This window comes from Phyllostomus hastatus, unplaced genomic scaffold, assembly GCF_019186645.2.
Source record: "Phyllostomus hastatus isolate PE091 unplaced genomic scaffold, TTU_PhHast_1.1 phas_contig_38, whole genome shotgun sequence".
Lineage (NCBI taxonomy): Eukaryota > Metazoa > Chordata > Mammalia > Chiroptera > Phyllostomidae > Phyllostomus > Phyllostomus hastatus.
Window position 1 is genome coordinate 7,334,995 of NW_025333869.1, and position 18,527 is coordinate 7,353,521.

Genomic DNA, 18,527 nt, shown 5'->3' on the forward strand with positions numbered 1-18,527 from the left:
ATTGTGTGATTGACTTTATAGAAATAAGCAACTCTCTAGGAACAATACTTATTAAATCATTTTTAATATATATTTTAACATGCTTTAAAGTCCCATTTTTTTCTCCCCTTTATTCCCCTCCGCCCTGTACCCCCGCCCCCCACCATCATTCCTCCACCTTAGTTCATGTCATGGGTCATGCCTATAAGTTCTTTAGCTTCTCTATTTCCCATATTATTCTTAATCCCCCATGTCTATTTTGTACATACTATTTATGCTTCTTATTCCCTATACCTTTCCCCTATGCTACTCCTGCCTCCATGCTGCTGATAACCCTCCATGTGATCTCCATTTCTGTGATTCTGTTCCTATTCTGCTTAATTGCTTAGTTTGCTTTTGTTTTTGTTTTGTTTTTAGGTTTGATTGTTAATAGTTGTGAGTTTGTTGTCATTTTACTGTTCGTATTTTTGATCTTCTTATTTTTCTTAGAGAAGTCGCTTTAACATTTCATATAATAAGGGCTGGGTGATGATGAGGTCAAGTTCCCTTTAACTTGACCTTATCTGGGAAGCATTTTATCTGCCCTTCCCTTCCAAATGGTAGCTTTGCTGGATAGAATAATCTTGGATGTAGGTCCTTTGCCTGTCATGACTTTGAATACTTCTTTCCAGCCCTTCTTGCCTATAAGGTTTCTTTTGAGAAATCAGCTGACAGTCTTACCAAAACTCCTTTGTCAGTAACTGCCTCCTTTTCTCTTGCTGCTTTGAAGATCCTCTCCTTATCTTTACTCTTGGGTAATATAATTATGATGTGCCTTGGAGTGTGCTTCCTTGGGTCTAACTTTTTTGGTACTCTTTGAGCTACCTGGAAATCTGTTTCCTTTGACAGATTAGGGAAGTTCTCCTTCATTGTGTTTTCAAATAAGTTTTCAATTTCTTGGTCTTCCTCTTCTCCTTCTGGCACCCCTATGATTTGAATGTTGGAATGTTTAAAGTTGTCCCGAAGGTTCCTAAACTTTCCTCAATATTTTTGAATTCTCATTTCTTCATTCCGTTTTGGTTGAGTGTTTATTTCTTCCTACTGGTCCAAACCATTGATTTGAGTCCCAGGTACCTTCCCTTCATTGTTGGTTCCCTGTACATTTTCCTTTACTTCATTTTTCATAGCCTTTACTTTTTCCTCTACTTTGCAACCATCATCAACCATTTCTGTGAACATCCTGATTACCAGCGTATTGAACTGTGCAACTGATAGATTGGCTATCTCTTGGTCACTTAGTTCTGTTTTTGAACTTTTGATCAGTTCTTTCATTTGGGCCATATTTTTTTGTCTCGGAGTGCCTGTAACGTAGTAAGGGGCCTTAGATATTGGCCTGGGTAGGGCAACCCCTGTCGCTGCTTTGTGGTACTGTATGTTGGGGAGGGGTTGGAGAGGGAACAATGCTGCTTGCTCAGCTCTTGGCAAGCTTTCAGTCACTTCCTCCCCTACCCTCTAGCAAATTGGGCCCTTCTAGTGCTGATTCCCAGGTGGTTGAGCTTGTGTACATTCTAGGACTCTGTGGGTCTCTCCAAGAAACTCTCCTTTGAGGCTGGGAGTTTCTCCTGCCATCTCAACCCCCACAGGCTTTTTCAGTCAGAGGTTTTGAGGCTCTATTTTTCCGCACTGGAACCCTGGGTTGCATGGTCTGTCTCATTCCCCAGTTGCTCCTCCCGGCTTATCCACAGACATATATGGGATCACCCACTCTGCCAGCCACTCCCTTTCCCCATCCTCCAGCCAGCCACCATGTAGTGTGATTCCTATTTGCCCATCTGCTGTCTCCACCCCTCCTACCTGTCTGGACAAATGTTTCTTCTTTAAGTCCTTGGTTGTTGGACTTCTATATAGTTCAATTTTCTGGCAGCTCTGGTTGTTTTTTGTTTTTAAATTTCCTGTTTTCCTTCTTTTGGTTGTGCAAGGAAGCAAAGTATATCTACGTGTGCATCCATCTTGGCTGGAAGCCAACAATCCATATTTATTAAATTACTGAATATTAATCTAGTAAACAATATAATGTATTTACAGTATAGTGAAAGGCATAGTTTAATTATATCTACCTGAGTCTACTGAAATTATGTTGGAGATTGAGTTTGTACTTAAGTATGCATGTGTTCATGCATGTCTGTGTGTAAATGTTTGTGACAAGCATTTCCCCCAGTACCATCTATTTCTTGGACCCATTTCTGGGCCTGTAGGTTTTTATAACTGTTTTCTTTGTTTTTTTCCTACATCTCTATCTTCACCACTTCCTGGTTGGGTACTAGTTTTTAACTCTAGATACCAGTATTTTCCTCCTGCCTCTTATTTCTTAAGGCTCTCTTTTGAAACTTTTGGGACTGTAAATTTAACTTTATTCTCTCTCTCATCTTCCCTTTCAATGAAAACTCATTCTGACATATGAGTATTCATAGATAACTTCCATTTACTGTTCTGAGGTATCAGTGAGTTCTTATTTCCCTGTTCAAAGTTGTTTATTAGTAAAAACAGTAATAAAAAAATAAGTAGCTCTGTCATTGGTGAATGTCATGTGACTAATTTTTTTTCTTTTTCTTTTAATTTTATTTTAATTGTTGTTCAACTATAGTTTTCTGTCCTTTATTCCCATCCCAGCCCACCCACCCATCCCTCCACACCGTGCTCCCATTACCACCCCCCCTACTTTTTGTCCATGTATCCTTTATACCTGTTCCTGTATACTCTTCCCCTTTTCCCCTGAAATTCCTTCCCCTCTCCTTTCTGGTCACTGTCAGGCTGTTCTCTATTATATTTTGCTTGTTTGTTTGTTTGTTTGTTGTTTAGGTTCCCGTTAAAGGTGAGATCATACGGTATTTGTCTTTCACCACCTGGCTTATTTCACTTAGCATAATGCTTTCCAGTTCCATCCATGCTGTCACAAAGGGTAGGAGCTCCTTCTTTTTCTCTGCTGCATAGAATTCCATTGTGTAAATATACCATAGTTTTTTGATCTACTCATTTACTGATGGGCACCTAGGTTGCTTCCAGCACTTGGATATTGTAAATTGTGCTGCTATGAACATTGGGGTGCATGGTTCTTTTGGATTAGTGTTTCAGGATTCTTAGGGTATAATCCCAGCAGTGGAATTGCTGGGTCAAAAGGCAGATGCATTTCTAGTTTTCTGAGAAAATTCCATACTGTTTTTTATAGTGGTTGTACCAGTCTGCAATCCCACCAACAGTGCACTAGAGTTCCCTTTTCTCAACAACCTCTCCAATACTTGTTTGCTGCTTTGTTTATGATGGCCATTCTGACTGGTGTGAAGTGGTACCTCATTGTGGTTTTCATTTGCATCTCTCTGCTAGCTAGTGGTACTGAGCATCTTTTCATGTGTCTCTGGATCCTCTGTATGTCCTTCTTGGAGAAGTGTCTGTTCAAGTCCCTTGCCAAGTTTTTAATTGGGTTGCTTGTCTTCTTAGAGTGGAGTCATGTAAGTTCTTTATACATTTTGGAGATTCAACCCTTGTCTGAGGGATCACTGGCAAATATGTTTTCCCATATGGTTGGTTCTCTTTTGATTTTAATACTGTTTTCTTTAGCTGTGCAGAAGCTTTTTATTTTATGAGATGCCATTTGTTTATTCTTACTTTTATGTCCCTTGCTCTAGGGGACATGTCAGTAAAAACGTTGCTGCGTGAAATATCTGAGATTTTCCTGCCTATGTTCTCCTCTAGGACTTTAATGGTGTCACAGTTTATATTTAAATCTTTTATCCACCTTGAATTTATTTTTGCGTATGGTGTAAGTTAGTGCTCAAGTTTCATTTTTTTGCATGTAGCTGTCCAGTTCTTCCAGCACCATTTGTTGAAGAGGCTATTTTTACTCCATTTTATGTTACTGCCCCCTTTGTCAAATATTAATTGACTGTAGAGACTTGGGTTTATTTTGGGGCTCTGTGTTCTGTTCCAGTGGTCCATGTACCTGTTTTTATGCCAGTACCAGGCTGTTTTGATTACAGTGGCCTTGTAATACATTTTGGTATCAGGTATTGTGATCCTTCCTTCTTTGTTGTTCTTTCTCAAAATTGCAGCAGCTATTCGGGGTTGTTTATGGTTCCATATAAATTTTTGAAGTATTTGTTCTATGTCTGTGAAATATGCCATTGGTACTTTAATAGGTATTGCATTGAATCTGTAAATTGCTTTGGGTAGTAGGGACATTTTGATGATGTTAATTCTTCCGATCCATGAACATGGTATATATTTCCATTTGTTTGTGTCTTCCTTGATTTTTTTCTTCAGTGTTGTGTAGTTTTCTGCATACAGGTCTTTTACATCCTTGGTTAGGTTTAGTCCTAGATATTTTATTTTTCTTTTATAGTCTGATAATTTTAGAAAAGTAACAACCTTTAGGAAGCAGAAAGACCAACTAGGCTCACAGCAAAAGAAGTGAAAATCAGAAACTCTGGAACCTTAAACTGCAGTCTTCTCTTATATAAAATGAACTCTTCATGTAATTAGTACATAACCAGCATTCTCAGGATATATTGTCGTTTTCTCAGGTTACTGAGAAATATTTTTAAATATTCTAGTTTAAAACAGAGCTGTGAAACTAGAAAATCTTGGAGCTGGAATGGATCTTAAGGTTATTTTGCAGTTAGGTATAGGAATCCCTTTTGTAATTAGTTGCTTGTTCATTGTTAAGCATTTTAGTGGTAGGAAGCACTTTTAAAAGCTATTCATAGCCCTGGCTGGGTAGCTCAATTGGTTGGAGTGTTGTTCCAATTTGCCAAGGTCATGGGTTCTACCCTGGTCAGGGTACATACAGGAATCGACCAGTGAATGCATGGATAGGTGGAACAATAAATCAATCTCTCTCTCTGTCTCAGAAATCAGTAATTTTAAAAATAAAGCTGTTCACAGTTAATTAATCTATTTCCAATAATTCAGAGAAAGAAGGCTGAGGAAGTATAATTGTAATGACTATTTACCTTAATGAAAAGAATGGTGAATAAAAGCCTTCAAATAGCCCAGACTGTCAGTTAGTTGGATGTCATGCTGCAAAGCAAAAGCTTGCCAGTTCAATTCCTGATCAGGGCACATGCCTAGATTGCAGGCCAGGTCCCTGTTTGGGGTGTGTGCAAGAGGCAGCTAATCGATGTTTTTCTCATACATTGATGTTTCTCTCCTTCTCTTTCTCCTTTCCTTCTCCTCTCTCTAAAAATAAATAAATAAAATCTTTTTTAAGCCTTCAAATAAAAGTGTCTGAAGTGTCTCTCCTTCCTTTAGTTAGTTCCTAGTAGTTTGTAATTGTAATATTATCAGTTTTTGGAATATCTCTGATATTTCTATTTATATGTCTTTGAATAAAATAAAAAAGGAACTGAGACCTGTATTGGTTTAAAGGCTTTGATTCGTCCAGCATCAAAGCAAATAAATATTAGAATTGATCATTTCTTACTCTCTGTATAATGCACAATTCTCTGTTTTTCCTTCTATTTTGACCCCTAAGGACAAAAAAGAGAGAGGGGTAACATAAGTTTGTTAATGGAGAAAGATCCAATTACGTGTAGTCAGAAAGACTACTAGTGTCTGATAACTCATATGCTTTGAAATTTCTTTCATCCTTCAGGCCTACTGTGGATTTCTCCGTCCTGGAGTTCCTTCAGAGAATCTTTCTGCAGTAGCCACAGGAAACTGGGGCTGTGGTGCCTTTGGAGGTGATGCTAGATTAAAAGGTAGGTGGTTAAGTTGTCAAAAGAATAATAGCTTTCGGACTAGAAAGAAAAGTTAGACCTTCAAACTGGATTTCTAAAGTTCTATCATAGTAAGAGACCACAAAGGTCTAAGAGTAGAGAAGAATATTTGACACCACCCTCTTTTATTTTATTGTGTTAAAGGAATTCTTATTTTTATTTATTATTTCCCTTCCCTTAAGAAGTTACTTATTTCTCTGATCTACCACAGTATTTACTTAAATAGAGAGAAAAATTTAAAATGGCTAGGAAGTTTCAAACCAAAGCACCCACAGAAATAAGTTCCTTTATGGAAGTGATTTTTTTGTGTACAGAACTATATTGTTGACTCAGTCATTCATTCACCAAAATGATAAGACATATGCTGTGTTCTTGGCCCAGCAAGATCAGACTGTCACCCAGACAGACAGGAAGATAGACACTGAGGTTGCTGGCCTCAAAACCAAGCTCAAGACCAGACAGTATGGTTGGCTCTGAGAATACAAGGTGAATAACATGTGGTTCCTGCTTTGGAATTCAGTTTAGTAAATGACAGAGAGATGGACAAATGCAGCACATGCTAATAAGTGCTTTTCTAGAGGAACACAGTGTATGGGAGTAATGCTTGTTAGAGCTGTATGAATGGCACAGCTAAGGAGGCATTTGGGTACCCAAGAAGGATAAACATTTCTTGTATTTTGTTGTTTGTGGGATAAAAACCATAAAACCTGATCAATAGAGCTGTTGGCCATTTACTAGATTGTGACATCTCCTCTACCCTCAAAAGTATAGTTAACAGAAAATTGTATTATTACTTAGAATGGTTACTGTTCTGTGTCAGCCCAACTGGTCTGGCACCAACTGGGCATATTGCAGTACAAGTGTAATCCTCACACTGAGTACCTGGAGTGAGAGTAGACTTCACAGGTTAAGTGCAAAGTCCTCCACAAGACCAGCCCTACTTCAGACTAGCCAGAAGTCTGAGGTGGGGGAGGGTGTTCTCCAGGCCACACATAACTCTGACCAACTGGCTACAAGTTGGGAGGTTCCCACAATTCTCTTCAGGTGTAATAATTTGCTAGAGTGACTCACAGAACTCAGGAAGGTGCTATTACAATTTTATTATAAATGATACATATCAGGTGAGATCTGAGAGAGAAACAAAACTTCCGTATCCTCTCCCTGTGATGTCAGGGCAGTTACTCTCCCAGAATATCATTGTGTTCACCAACCGGGAAGCTCCACTGACCTTTGGTGTCTAAAGTTTTTTGGGGGACTTCATACACAGGCATCACTGATTGGAACATTGGCCACATCATTTTCAGACCTCCTTTTACTCCCTGGAGTTCAATGGCTAAAAATTCCAATGCTGAAGCTGTCTAGGGGCCCATTAGGACTCACCTCAATAACATGACAAAGACAGTATCACTCAGGAAATTCCCAGGGTTTCTGAAGCTTCTGCCAGGAACCCAGGACTCAGACCAGACAGATTTTTTCTTATGCTGCGTTTACCAAAGTAACAAAGCAGACATTAAATAGCCAGCTGGCCTTGATAGTCAAACTAGATATAAATAAAATTCATGTTGTTGGGAATAAAACAGTTGAGTCTGTCATAATTTATGAGTCTCTATTTTTATAACAATGACACATGTTTATTATTGTATTTTAAATCTAGAAAACTATTCTGATATATGTGAAAAATCGATGAAGTCCACTGTTAACTTTTTGGTGACCATCCTTTCAGATATTTCTGTGTAACAATCTATGTAACTATTTGACATTAAGAAGATCATATCATATATTCTATACTCTAACTCCCTCATTTTGAGAGCCTCACAGTGTCATGGATGACTTTCAACACAAATGAATGTAGGTTTACTATTGACATTTTTTAAAATAGCTACATGCTATTCTGTTGTATGTATCTGTATACCATAATTTATTTCACTGATTCTCCATTCATAGACAGTTGATTTGTTTTCTTTATCTTACATGATAAGCAATACTGCAGTATATAATTATATATGCTTGTTTATATAATTGTTTCATTAGGGTTAGTTCCTAGAAGTAAGATTAATGACTCAAAAGATATATATTTTGATACTTATTGCAAATTGTCCTTCTGAATTACATTGTTTTCCTGCATGGGCAGACTCACCAACCTGGGATTTCAGTCTTTTTAATTTCTCTGAGGTTCAACACATTTCATGTTTGTCTGCTCATTTTTATTTATTTTGCAAATTGTGTTTTCATGTCTTCTGCCATTTAGCTCTTAGGGAGTTATTTTGATTTTTCATTTGTATATTAAGAAATATTAATTATTCATTTCCCTCCACCTCTTCCAATTGATAGTTAACAAGGAGAGGGAACCCCAACAAGTCTCAACATCCCTTTACAGCAGGAGGTAGTCAGAGCTGTTGTCACCCCCAAATCTTCAAATATTTGGGTTCCTAATGCTTGCCAGGGGAAATGTTAGGTAGAAGTTTAGGAGAAGGAGGGGGCTGAGGGGAGGTTCATAGAACTTGCAGGAAAAGCTCATATATCTGTTTTTAACAGGATAACAAGAGGTTGTGCTGGAGCAAGATAAAAATCTGAGTTAACAGACCTCCACCCACAGTTGTGCTTAGGAGGTCAGGAGGTCATGCCCTCCCTTGGAGGAGTATTCCCCACCTTCTCTCACCAAATTGATAAGTAATTTCCTCATCCCACCCCACAAATTATATAAGGCCTCAGGACAAAGAGACCAAGTACCTTTGCCTTTCTCAACACACCTGGGCTAGGCCCATTATCTTCCATGAGAACATATCACTAATAAATTTTTCTTACATACTAAAAAAAAGAAGGAATTTTAATTAACTGTCACATGTTGCAGGTATTTTTCTGTTTTTTTCATTTATTTCAGTCTGTTGGGCTGTTGTCATATGGAGTTAATTTTTACGTGTTTTCAGTTTTGTGATATGTTTACAAAGATCTTTAAGTGAAATGAATGAGTATATTCATACTATCAGTCCAGAAACTACATCTGCTATAAGCTTTGGTAATTTTTGGTGGACAATTTATGAAGCTTTATAAATGTCTATCTCTCATTTTTTCTTTACAAAATAAAGGCTTTCAGATGGCAGATTGTTTTTGCTGGTGACTATCAAGTATAGTTGTCAAAGATTTTCATATTGTAATTCCTTTTCTCAGTTATCGAGATTTAGATTTAAACTTTGGAGTGACTTTTTGACCATACCCACTCTTTTATTTGCTTGAATAATCATTTCAAAAAAATTAGAAGTAGTCATAGTGTTTTTGAGTAAGGGATTGTTTACTAAAACTGATTTTGAAAAGAAAGAAGTTAGGGTTTATCTACATATCTATGAAATATTGTACAGCCATTATTAATTATTTCAGAAACATAACTGCTGACATGGAAGGATTCTTTTGGAATCTGCCAAATTGGGGGGAAATACATAGTATACATAATATAAATTATTTTTTATAATAAATGAACATAAAGTATCATACATAAATTTGGGGTTCTCTGTGTTCATCTGTTTATATGTAAAGACTAACTGTGGTTGTCTAGGTGAGTGATATAAATGTTCATTTTCCTTTTAATCTGTATTTTTCTGTTGTGACCATATAGGGTGGGGCAAGAGTAGGTTTATAGTTGTGAGTATGCAGAACACAGAGCTTATCTTTCTATTATTATTTATTATTGTATTATTTTCCATATGAACAACTGTAAGCCTACTTTTGCCCCACTCTGTACATTGGTTTTTGTAGGAAGAAATTTTATCAAAAATTTTTCTGACAACATAGATGGATCTTAAGGGCATCATCCTAAGTGAGACAGAAAGATAGATACCATATGATCTTACTTATATGTGGAATCTAAAAACAAAACAAAAAACCACTCACAGATACAAAGAATGGATTGGTGGTTGCCAGAAGTGGGGGGCGAGGGTGAAACTGTGAAGTGGGTCAAAAGGTACTAACTTCTACTTATAAAATGAATAAATCTTGGGAATACAATGTACAATATGACAACTGTGGTTAATAATACTGTATTGTATGTTTGAAAGTTGCTAAAAGAGTAGATCTTGCAAGTTCTCATCACAAGAAAGTAAATTTCTTTACCTGTGTATGGAGGTGAATATTAACTAGACTTACTGTGATGGTCATCTGTTTCTCACTATATACAAATATCAAATCATATTGTATACCTTAAACTAATATAATGTTATAGGTCAATTATATCTCAATTTTAAAAAGTCAGCCATCGGGATAGTATATGTTCCTCTTTTATGAGACCCCCTTCTCATTAGTCAACATCACAGACATGAACAAGGTAAATACTAGATTAATCTCCAAGAGGAGGGAGCACCAAGAAAGATATGTTTGCTAATGAACCAGAATTAGGGAGCTAGAGTAGGTACATAAAGAAGAATTAGAGACTCTGGTCCAATTCAAAGTATCAACAGATGACACCAAGCTGGGAGACTAAAACCCTTCGAGAGCAGATAAACACAGGGCCAGTATTAACAATTTCTCTACTGGCCATCCTTATCTGTCCCTATGTCGTACTAAAACTTTCATGAAAGACTCTTCTGAACCATTAGGTGCTATCCTACCTTATAAGAGAAAGAAAGAAGAATAGTAAAAAGAAAAATCAAAAAGGGAAAACGTGGCAATATGTAAATCCTAAAACTTGTATTTCTCTTATTAGAAGTAAGGCAAAAATATTTTTAATGTGTGTTGCCTAATTGTACATGAGCATTGCAATTTATAACAATTTAATTTTGAACTGCTTTCATTGTCTATTATGCTTATAACTATTAAGAGAATATTTTTCATATATTTATTCAACAGACAGTTATTAATGACTCTTTGTCCCAGGCAACCAATGGCCCTCGGAGACAGAGGGTAGGAAAGAAGGAACATGGGGAAGAGGGAGGGGCTTGGTGCCTATCCTCCAGCAGCAGCCAGTCACCTCATGTACACCATTGCCACCAAAGAGGCACTCTCTGTCCTCCTGGCTGAGTCCCCATCTTTCTGAGTACCCTGCAGAGGCACGTGGAAAAGCTTTTGAGTGACTTGAACTTTCCTATTTCTGAGGCTCCTAGATATTCCAAAGAGACTCCTTAGCCCACGTTTGGCTTTTAACATTTTATTAGTTTTAACTGATTTATTCTTACCCATTTATATTGTGGCCATCTCTTTCTTCTGTGCTCTTTCAAAGATAGTTCCTGTGATTCATCTCTTCTTAAAGAGGCTTGTCATACTTTTTGTTACCTTGTAAATGCAACTCCCCAGTAGACTCAGGAAAAATTATGATGCTGTAGATCACTTGACCGTTTTTCATTGTTAAGGTTGAAGCAATGCAGTTTTTTTTAAGCTTTACTCATCTCACCTAGTAAATACTATGAAGTGTGCTCCTGCCCTAAGTGTACTACTAGGCACACATGAGATTTTTAGGAGGTAATTTAAAACCATTTCTAAATAGTTGGGTTTTTCTTTTAAAAAATGTTTCTTTTATCTCTCATTTCTAATTTTATTGCATTGTAATCAAAGAGTACAGACAATATTATTTCTACTTTTTGGAGAGTTTTGAACTGTTCTTTGTGGCCTAACAATCCATTATTATAAATATCATATTGGCAGTTGAAAGATGTCTTTGAATGGTATAGAACTTATTCTATTACATTTTATACCATTAGACACTTTATTGATCTAATTTTTTTGTGCTTGCTTTGGGGAGACATTGAGTGCACCAAGAAAGACAGAATGGTGCTCTAAAGTTCTTTTTGTTTTATTGTGTTTTTGTTCATTTCTTTTTTGCGTTTCCTTCAGTGTTTATTTTTTACATATCTCCATATTGTGTTACCTGGTTTGTGAGAGATTATGCCTTTGCTAGTTTACCATAATTAAAAGGTGTCTAGATGTTGACCTTCAGTATACAAAAATGACTTGCAAATAGAATATACTGAATTAATTTCTACTTAACAAAATTATTCAACAACCTCTGAATACCTTTTGTTAATCTAGTTTTGCATATTCTTTTTTTAACTTTGTTGTATTTCTTCCATTACCATTTACTCCCTTTAATCCATCTCCCCCGGCAATCACCACATTGTACTCCATGTCCATGAGTCCTTCTTCCTTTTTGCTCAATCCCTCCATCCTCTAAACAGCCCCCACACTAGCTGTCAACCTGTTCTCCATCTATTAGTCTAACCCCGTTTTCCTTGTTACTTCAGTTTGTTCATTAGATTCCACATATGAGTAAAATCATATGATATTTGTCTTTCTCTGACTGACTTATTTTACTTAGCATAATGTTCTTCAGGTCCATTTATACTGTCACAGAGGGTAAAATTTTCTTCTTTTCTATAGCCAAGTAGTATTTCATTGTGTAAATGTCCCATAGTAGTTTTATCCACTCATCTATTGATGGACATTAGGGCTACTTCCATATCTTGGTGATTGTAGATAACACTGCAGTGAACATAGGGGTACTTGTGTTCTTTCAAATTAGTGTTTTGGATTCCTTCAGAAATATTGCCAGAAGTGGGATTGCTGGGTCAAAAGGCAGATACATTTTTAATTTTTTGAGGTATCTCCATACAGATTTTCATAGTCACTGCACCTGTCTGCATTCCCATCAGCAGTGTAAAAGGATCCCCCTTTTTCCACATCCTCACCAGCACTTGTCCTTTGTTGATTAATTGATGATAGCAGCTCTGCCAGGTGTGAAATGGTATCTAATTGTGGTTTTAACTTGCATTCCTCTGATGATCAGTGATGTTGAGAATCTTTTATATGCCTATTGGACATCTGTATATCCTCTTTAGAGAAGTGTCTATTCAGGTCCATTGCCCATTTTTTATTGGGTCATTCATTTTTTAGATGTTGAGTTTTGTAAATACTTCATAAATTTTGGATATTAATCCTTATCAGATGTATTGGCAAATTTGTTCTCCCATTCTGTGGGATGTCTTTTTATTTAGGTGATGATTTTCTTTGCTGTGCAAAAACTTTAATTTGATGTAGTCCCATTTGTTTATTTTTTCTTTTGTTTCCCTTGCCTGTGGAAATATATCCAATAAAATATTGCTACGAGTAATATCCAAGATTTTGCTTGCCTATGTTTTCTTCTAGGATTTTTATGGTTTCAGGTCCAACATTTAAGTCTTTGATCCTTCTTGAATTTATTCTTGTTTGTGGTGTAAGAAGGTGGTGTAGTTTCATTTTTCTGCATGTATCTGTCCCATTTTCCCAATACTATTTATTGAATAAGTTATCTTTAGCCCATTATATGTGCTTGCTTCCTCAGTTGAATATTAATTGACTATAAAGGTCTGAGTTTATTTCTGGACTCTCTGTTCTGTTCCATTGATCTATGTATCTGTTTTTATGCCAGTACCATACTGTTTTTTATTACTGTGGCTTTATACTATAGTTTTATATTAGGTAGTGTGATTACTCCAACTTTGTTCTTCTTTCTCAGGATTGCTATTGCTGGGTGGGGCCTTTTGTGGGTCCATATAAATTTTTGAAGTATTTGTTCTAGTTCTGTGAAATATGTCCTTGGAATCTTGATAGGAATTGTGTTGAATATATAGATTGCTTTGGGTAGTATGACATTTTAATGATGTCAATTCTTTCCATCCATGAGCACGGTATGTGTTTCTTCTTATTTGTATCTTCTTCAGGTTCTTTCTTCAGTGTCTTATACTTTTCTGAGGACAGGTATTTTACATCATTGGTTAAGTTTATTCTTAAGTATTTTATTCTTTTTGAAGCAATTGTGAATGGGATTGTTTTCTTAATTTCCTTTTGTGTTAATTCATTATTGACATAAATATGCTACTGATTGCTGAATTCATTTATCAGTTCTAGTAGCTTCTTGGTAGAACCTTTGGGGTTTTCTATGTACAGTATCATGTCATCTGCAAATAAGGACAGTTTTACTTCCTCCTCTCCAGTTTGGATGCCTTTTATTTCATCTTATCCGATTGTTGTGGCTAGAACTTCCAGTACTATGTTGAATAGGAGAGGTAAAAGCAGACATCCCTGTCTTGTTCCCAATCTTAAGGGTTAATGCTTGTACTTTTTGCCCATTGAATATGATGCTGGCAGTGGATTTGTTTAATGTGGCCTTTATTGTGTTAGGTATGTTCTCTGTATTCCCAGTTTGTTGAGAGTTTTTATCATCAATGGGTGCTGAATTTTATCAAATACTTTATCTGCATCTATTGATATGATCATGTGATTTTTATCTTTTATTGTGTTTGTGTGGTGAATCACATTTATTGATTTGCGAATGTTGTACCAACCTTGCATTCCCAGAATAAATCCCACTTGACGATGGTGTATGATCTTTTTGATGCACTGCTGTATTGAGGTTGCTAATGGTTTGTTGAAGATTTTACCACCTATGTTCATTAGGCCTATAATTTTTTTTGTAGTGTTTTTAACAGGTTTTGGAAGTAGGATAATACTAGCTTTGTAAAATGAGTTTGGGAGCCCTCCCTCCTCTTGAATTTTATTAAATAGTTTGAGAAGGAGAGGTGACATTTCTTCTTAGAATGTTTGGTAAATATCATCTGTGAAGTCACTGGTCCGGGGCTTTTGTTTTGGGGGGAGTTTTTTGATTACTGCTTCAATTTCATTAGGTGTAATCTGCCTATTCAGATTCTCTGATTTTTCATGATTTGGTTTTGGAAGATAGCTTGTTTTTAGAAATGTATCCATTTCATCCAGGTTGTCCCATTTGTTGCCATATAGTTCATAATATTTTCTCAACAATCCTTTGTATTTTCTTGCTGTCAGTTATTATTTCTCCTCTTTCATTTATGATTTCATTTATTTGGGTCCTTTCTGTTTTTTTCTTGATGAGTCTGGTTGAAAGTTTGTCTATCTTGTTTTTCTTTTTAAAGAAGCGCTCCTGAATTCTTCGATCTTTTGTATCACCTTTTAAGACTCTGTTTTGTTTATTTCCACTCGGGTCTTTATTATTTCCTTCCATCATTCTCTTTGGGCTTTGTTTGTTGTTCCTTATCAAGTTTTTTTAAGTGCAAGGTTAGACTGTGTATTTTAGCTTTTACTTGTTTTTTGAGATAAGCCTGTAATTTTATGAATTTCCCTCTTAGGATTGCTTTCCCAGTGTCCTACAGATTTTGGATTGTTGTGTCTTCAATTTCATTTGTTTCAAGGTATCTTTTGATTTCTTCCTTGACCTTATTATTCACCCACTCATTGTTTAATAACATGTTATTTTGTTTCCATGTTTTTAAGTGTTCTTGTGATTGATTTCTATTTCATAGCATTGTGGTTAGAGAAGATGCTTTTTATGATTTCTGTCTTCTTAAATTTATTGAGAATTGTTTGTCTCCTAACGTGGCCTATCCTAGAAAACATTCCATGTGCACTTGAAAAGTACGTATATTCTGCTGCTTTGTGATGATATGTTGTGAAGATATCAATTAAGTCCATTTGATCTAGTGTGTCATTTAAGGTCACTGTCTCCTGGTTGATTTTCTGCCTGGAAGATCTACCCATTGAAGTCAGAGGGATGTTAAAAACTCCCAACTATGACTGTATTTATTGTCTGTCTATCCCTTCATGTCCATCAAGATTTGCTTTACATATTTAGGTGCTCCTATGTTAGGTGAATAAATGTTTACTAGGGTTATATCCTCTTGTTGGATTATTTCCTTTATCATTATGTAGTGTTCTTTGCTGTCTCTTATTATGGCCTTGGTTTTCAAGTCTATTTTGTCAGATATAAGTACTACTCCAGCTTTTATTTCTTTTCCATTTACATGAAATACCTTTTTCCATCCTTTTAGTCTATGTGTCTTTTGATCTGAGATAGGTCTTTTGAAGTCAGCATATATATGGGCCTTGTTTTCTTATCCATCCAACTACCCTTTGTCTTTTGTTTGGGGCATTTATTCCATTTACATTGAAAGTGATTATTGATAGGTACATATGTAGTGCCATTTTATTGTTAGACTTTTTTGTGTGTTTTTTCTTCTTAAAGCAAGCCTTTAATAGCTCTTGTAGCAGTGGTTTGGTGTTAACCAACTCCGTTAGTTTTTTCTTGTCTGGGTAGCTCCTTATTTCTCCTGTTTTAAATGATAGCCTTGTTGTCATTTAAAGTAGTCTTGGATGTAAGTCTCTACCTTTCATCACCTTGAATATTTCACACCACTCCCTTCTGGCCTGAAATATTTCTGTTGAGTAATCAGATGACAGTCTAATTGGTGCTCCCTTGTAGATATACTTACTTTTCTCTTTGAACTTTTAGGATTTTTTCCTAAAAAATTAAACCTTTTCCTAAGTCTTTAAGGCTTGTCATTTTAATTATAATGTCTCTCATTATAGTCCTCTTTGAGTCCAACTTGTTTGCTATTCTCTGAGCGTTTTGGACATGTATGTCTTTTTCCTTCACCAGATTAGGGAAATCTTCGGTCATTATTTCTTTAAATTGGTTCTTGAGCCCTTGTTCACTCTCTCCTCCATCTGGTATTTCCAAGATGTAGATTTTTGTATACCTCATGTTGTCCAAGATGTTTCCTAAGCTATTCTCATTTTCTTAAATTCTCTTCTTTTTGCTGCTCTGCCTGGGTAGTTTTTTTTTCTACTTTGTCTTCCAAATCAGTGATGCAATCCTCTGCTTCATCTAACCTACTGTTTATTCCCTCCACAGTATTATTTCAGACATTGCATTCTTTATTTCTGACCTTTCCTTTTTTATGGTTTCTCTGTCTTTTTCCATGCTGTTGAGTATCCTTATAAAAATTACTCTAAACTATCTGATAAATTGCTGCCTCCATTTATTTCATCTACCTCTTCTTCTGGAGCATTCTCATGTTCTTTCATTTGGTGTCTGTTTCTTTATCTTCCCATTTTTGTTGCTTTAAATTTTCTGTCTTAACTGTTAAACTAATCAGCCATTACACTGATCAGTTGTTAAACTAATCAAGCTGTAATCAACAATAAATCTTAAGCTCTACAAGGTAGGTTAGAGTAATTTCTGCAGGGCTATTGCTTCCTCTCAGTCTGATGGCACTTAGAGGCAAATTCTCTGTCCAAGAAAGGTGGCTTCTGCAGTGTGGGGAATGACTCAGCACAGGATACCAGTGACTCTTCCTTCAGTGCTTTCCCCAGGACCACCAACCCCAGACCTTCCTCAAGCATATCTAGTCCACTCTGCCCTTCCTGGGCCGGGACCCAGGGTAAGTGGCTGCAAATGTATTTTGTGTATTGACTCTTTTAGAGGCTCTGTGCACCTCTAGCCTTCTCTCCCTGGCAGGCAGAAACTGCTGCTTTACACAGCTGGATGTTGTTACCTGAGTTCTTTTCTGGTTCTGGTGCTATAGGCTACAGTGCCAAGCTTGGGATTTAGACCCCACACTTCTCATGGGAACCCCACAGCTGCTGAAACATCCCTCTAACTTTAGCTGCCACCCATGGTGCCCAGCCAACCCTCTCATACCTCTTCCACACTCCCTATAGTCTTGTTGTGGTAAAGTGGTTTCTGCTGTCTTTCCTTGATTATAGGGCTTCTCTCTAGCCGGTGTTCAGTTGATTATTCAGAGTAATTTCTCTATAATGTAGTTGTAATTCCAGATTGGTCCTGGGAGGAGTTTACGGTTGCTTCTACTTACTCCACCACCATCATGGGTCTCCCCAGTTTTGCATATTTTTAAACTATCTTTATCTGGCTTATTCCTTCTGTTCCTTTAAGATTTCACTGTTAACTATTCCACAAAGATTCCTCTTCCTCTCTTACCCACCCCACTCCCCAACCCTGCAAACAATTTCTGTGTTTGGATTCTTTGAGTTACAGGACACAATAATCTACCTTATCACTTAGCCACAAGAGGGTATTATTGGCTAATGTGACCAAGAAAGGCAGAGTAGGGTTGGTCTCAAGGATAACTGGATCCTGAGATTAAATGCTTCCTTTTGTGTTGTGTTGCTGCCCTGTCTACTTCTTTCAAGATGATGGCCTTATTTTCTATTTCCATTGATTATTTCTGCATTGCACAAGCCACAACCAAATAATTCCAGGCTTACAATATTGCAGTTGAATCCCTAGGGTAAAAGAGATCTCCTTAGATTAATAATCCCATGGAAATAACCTGATTTGACCAATTTAGATCACTTTCCCCTCCATTGGACTAAGTCTTTGTAACCAGGGAGTCATTAAACATCAGACCCATCCCCTAACAAGACTAAGACCATATGCATTTGATTTTTATTTGTATATTTACATTAAACAAAAAGTTTTCTGAGATTATAGAAATAGTCTTTCATAACTAATGTCTCATTTACATCAAACCTAAATTGTGTCTTTACTAGTTATTTTGCTATTTTGGACTCAAGATACCTAAACTCCAGAAAAACTAATGTTCTGGAAAAGATTGGAACATAGACAGTGCTGATAAATCATTTTCTACCATGCTATGACTGGCCTGCCTATATCTTTGGGGTTTGAGGGGGGTCTGGTTGTGTAAGTGGGGAAAGGGTGACTACTGACCAAAAATGGAAAGTAGAAAAATAGAGTTATGTGCCAGGTCACCCAGTTTGACTACCACAGGTTCCTCTTCTCTTGGCTTTCTTTTTTCAAAACATATCATACTCTTTCATATCATTTCTCTCATAGCCTTGCTCCTACACACTGGAGTAGATATTCATTCCTTAACATTTCTGCATTATTCTCTTCTATGGGCCCAGTGCCTAGAATGGGGTCTTGTATGATAGTGTGTTCAAAGTGACTAGTGAGTGAAATAGGTGTTATCAGTACCTTGGAGATGCCAC

At 36.6% G+C, this 18,527-nt stretch overlaps 1 protein-coding gene across 6 annotated transcripts in view; it reads left to right on the top strand.

Annotated features, from left to right (window-relative positions):
- PARG (poly(ADP-ribose) glycohydrolase) overlaps positions 1 to 18,527 on the top strand; it is a 216,280-nt gene that overhangs the window by 182,562 nt on the left and 15,191 nt on the right. For all 6 annotated transcript variants that reach the window (XM_045841862.1, XM_045841860.1, XM_045841861.1 and 3 more), the window contains one exon: positions 5,606 to 5,711. In XM_045841862.1, coding sequence (XP_045697818.1) covers positions 5,606 to 5,711 — 106 coding nt within the window. The remainder of the gene's footprint in view (positions 1 to 5,605; positions 5,712 to 18,527) is intronic.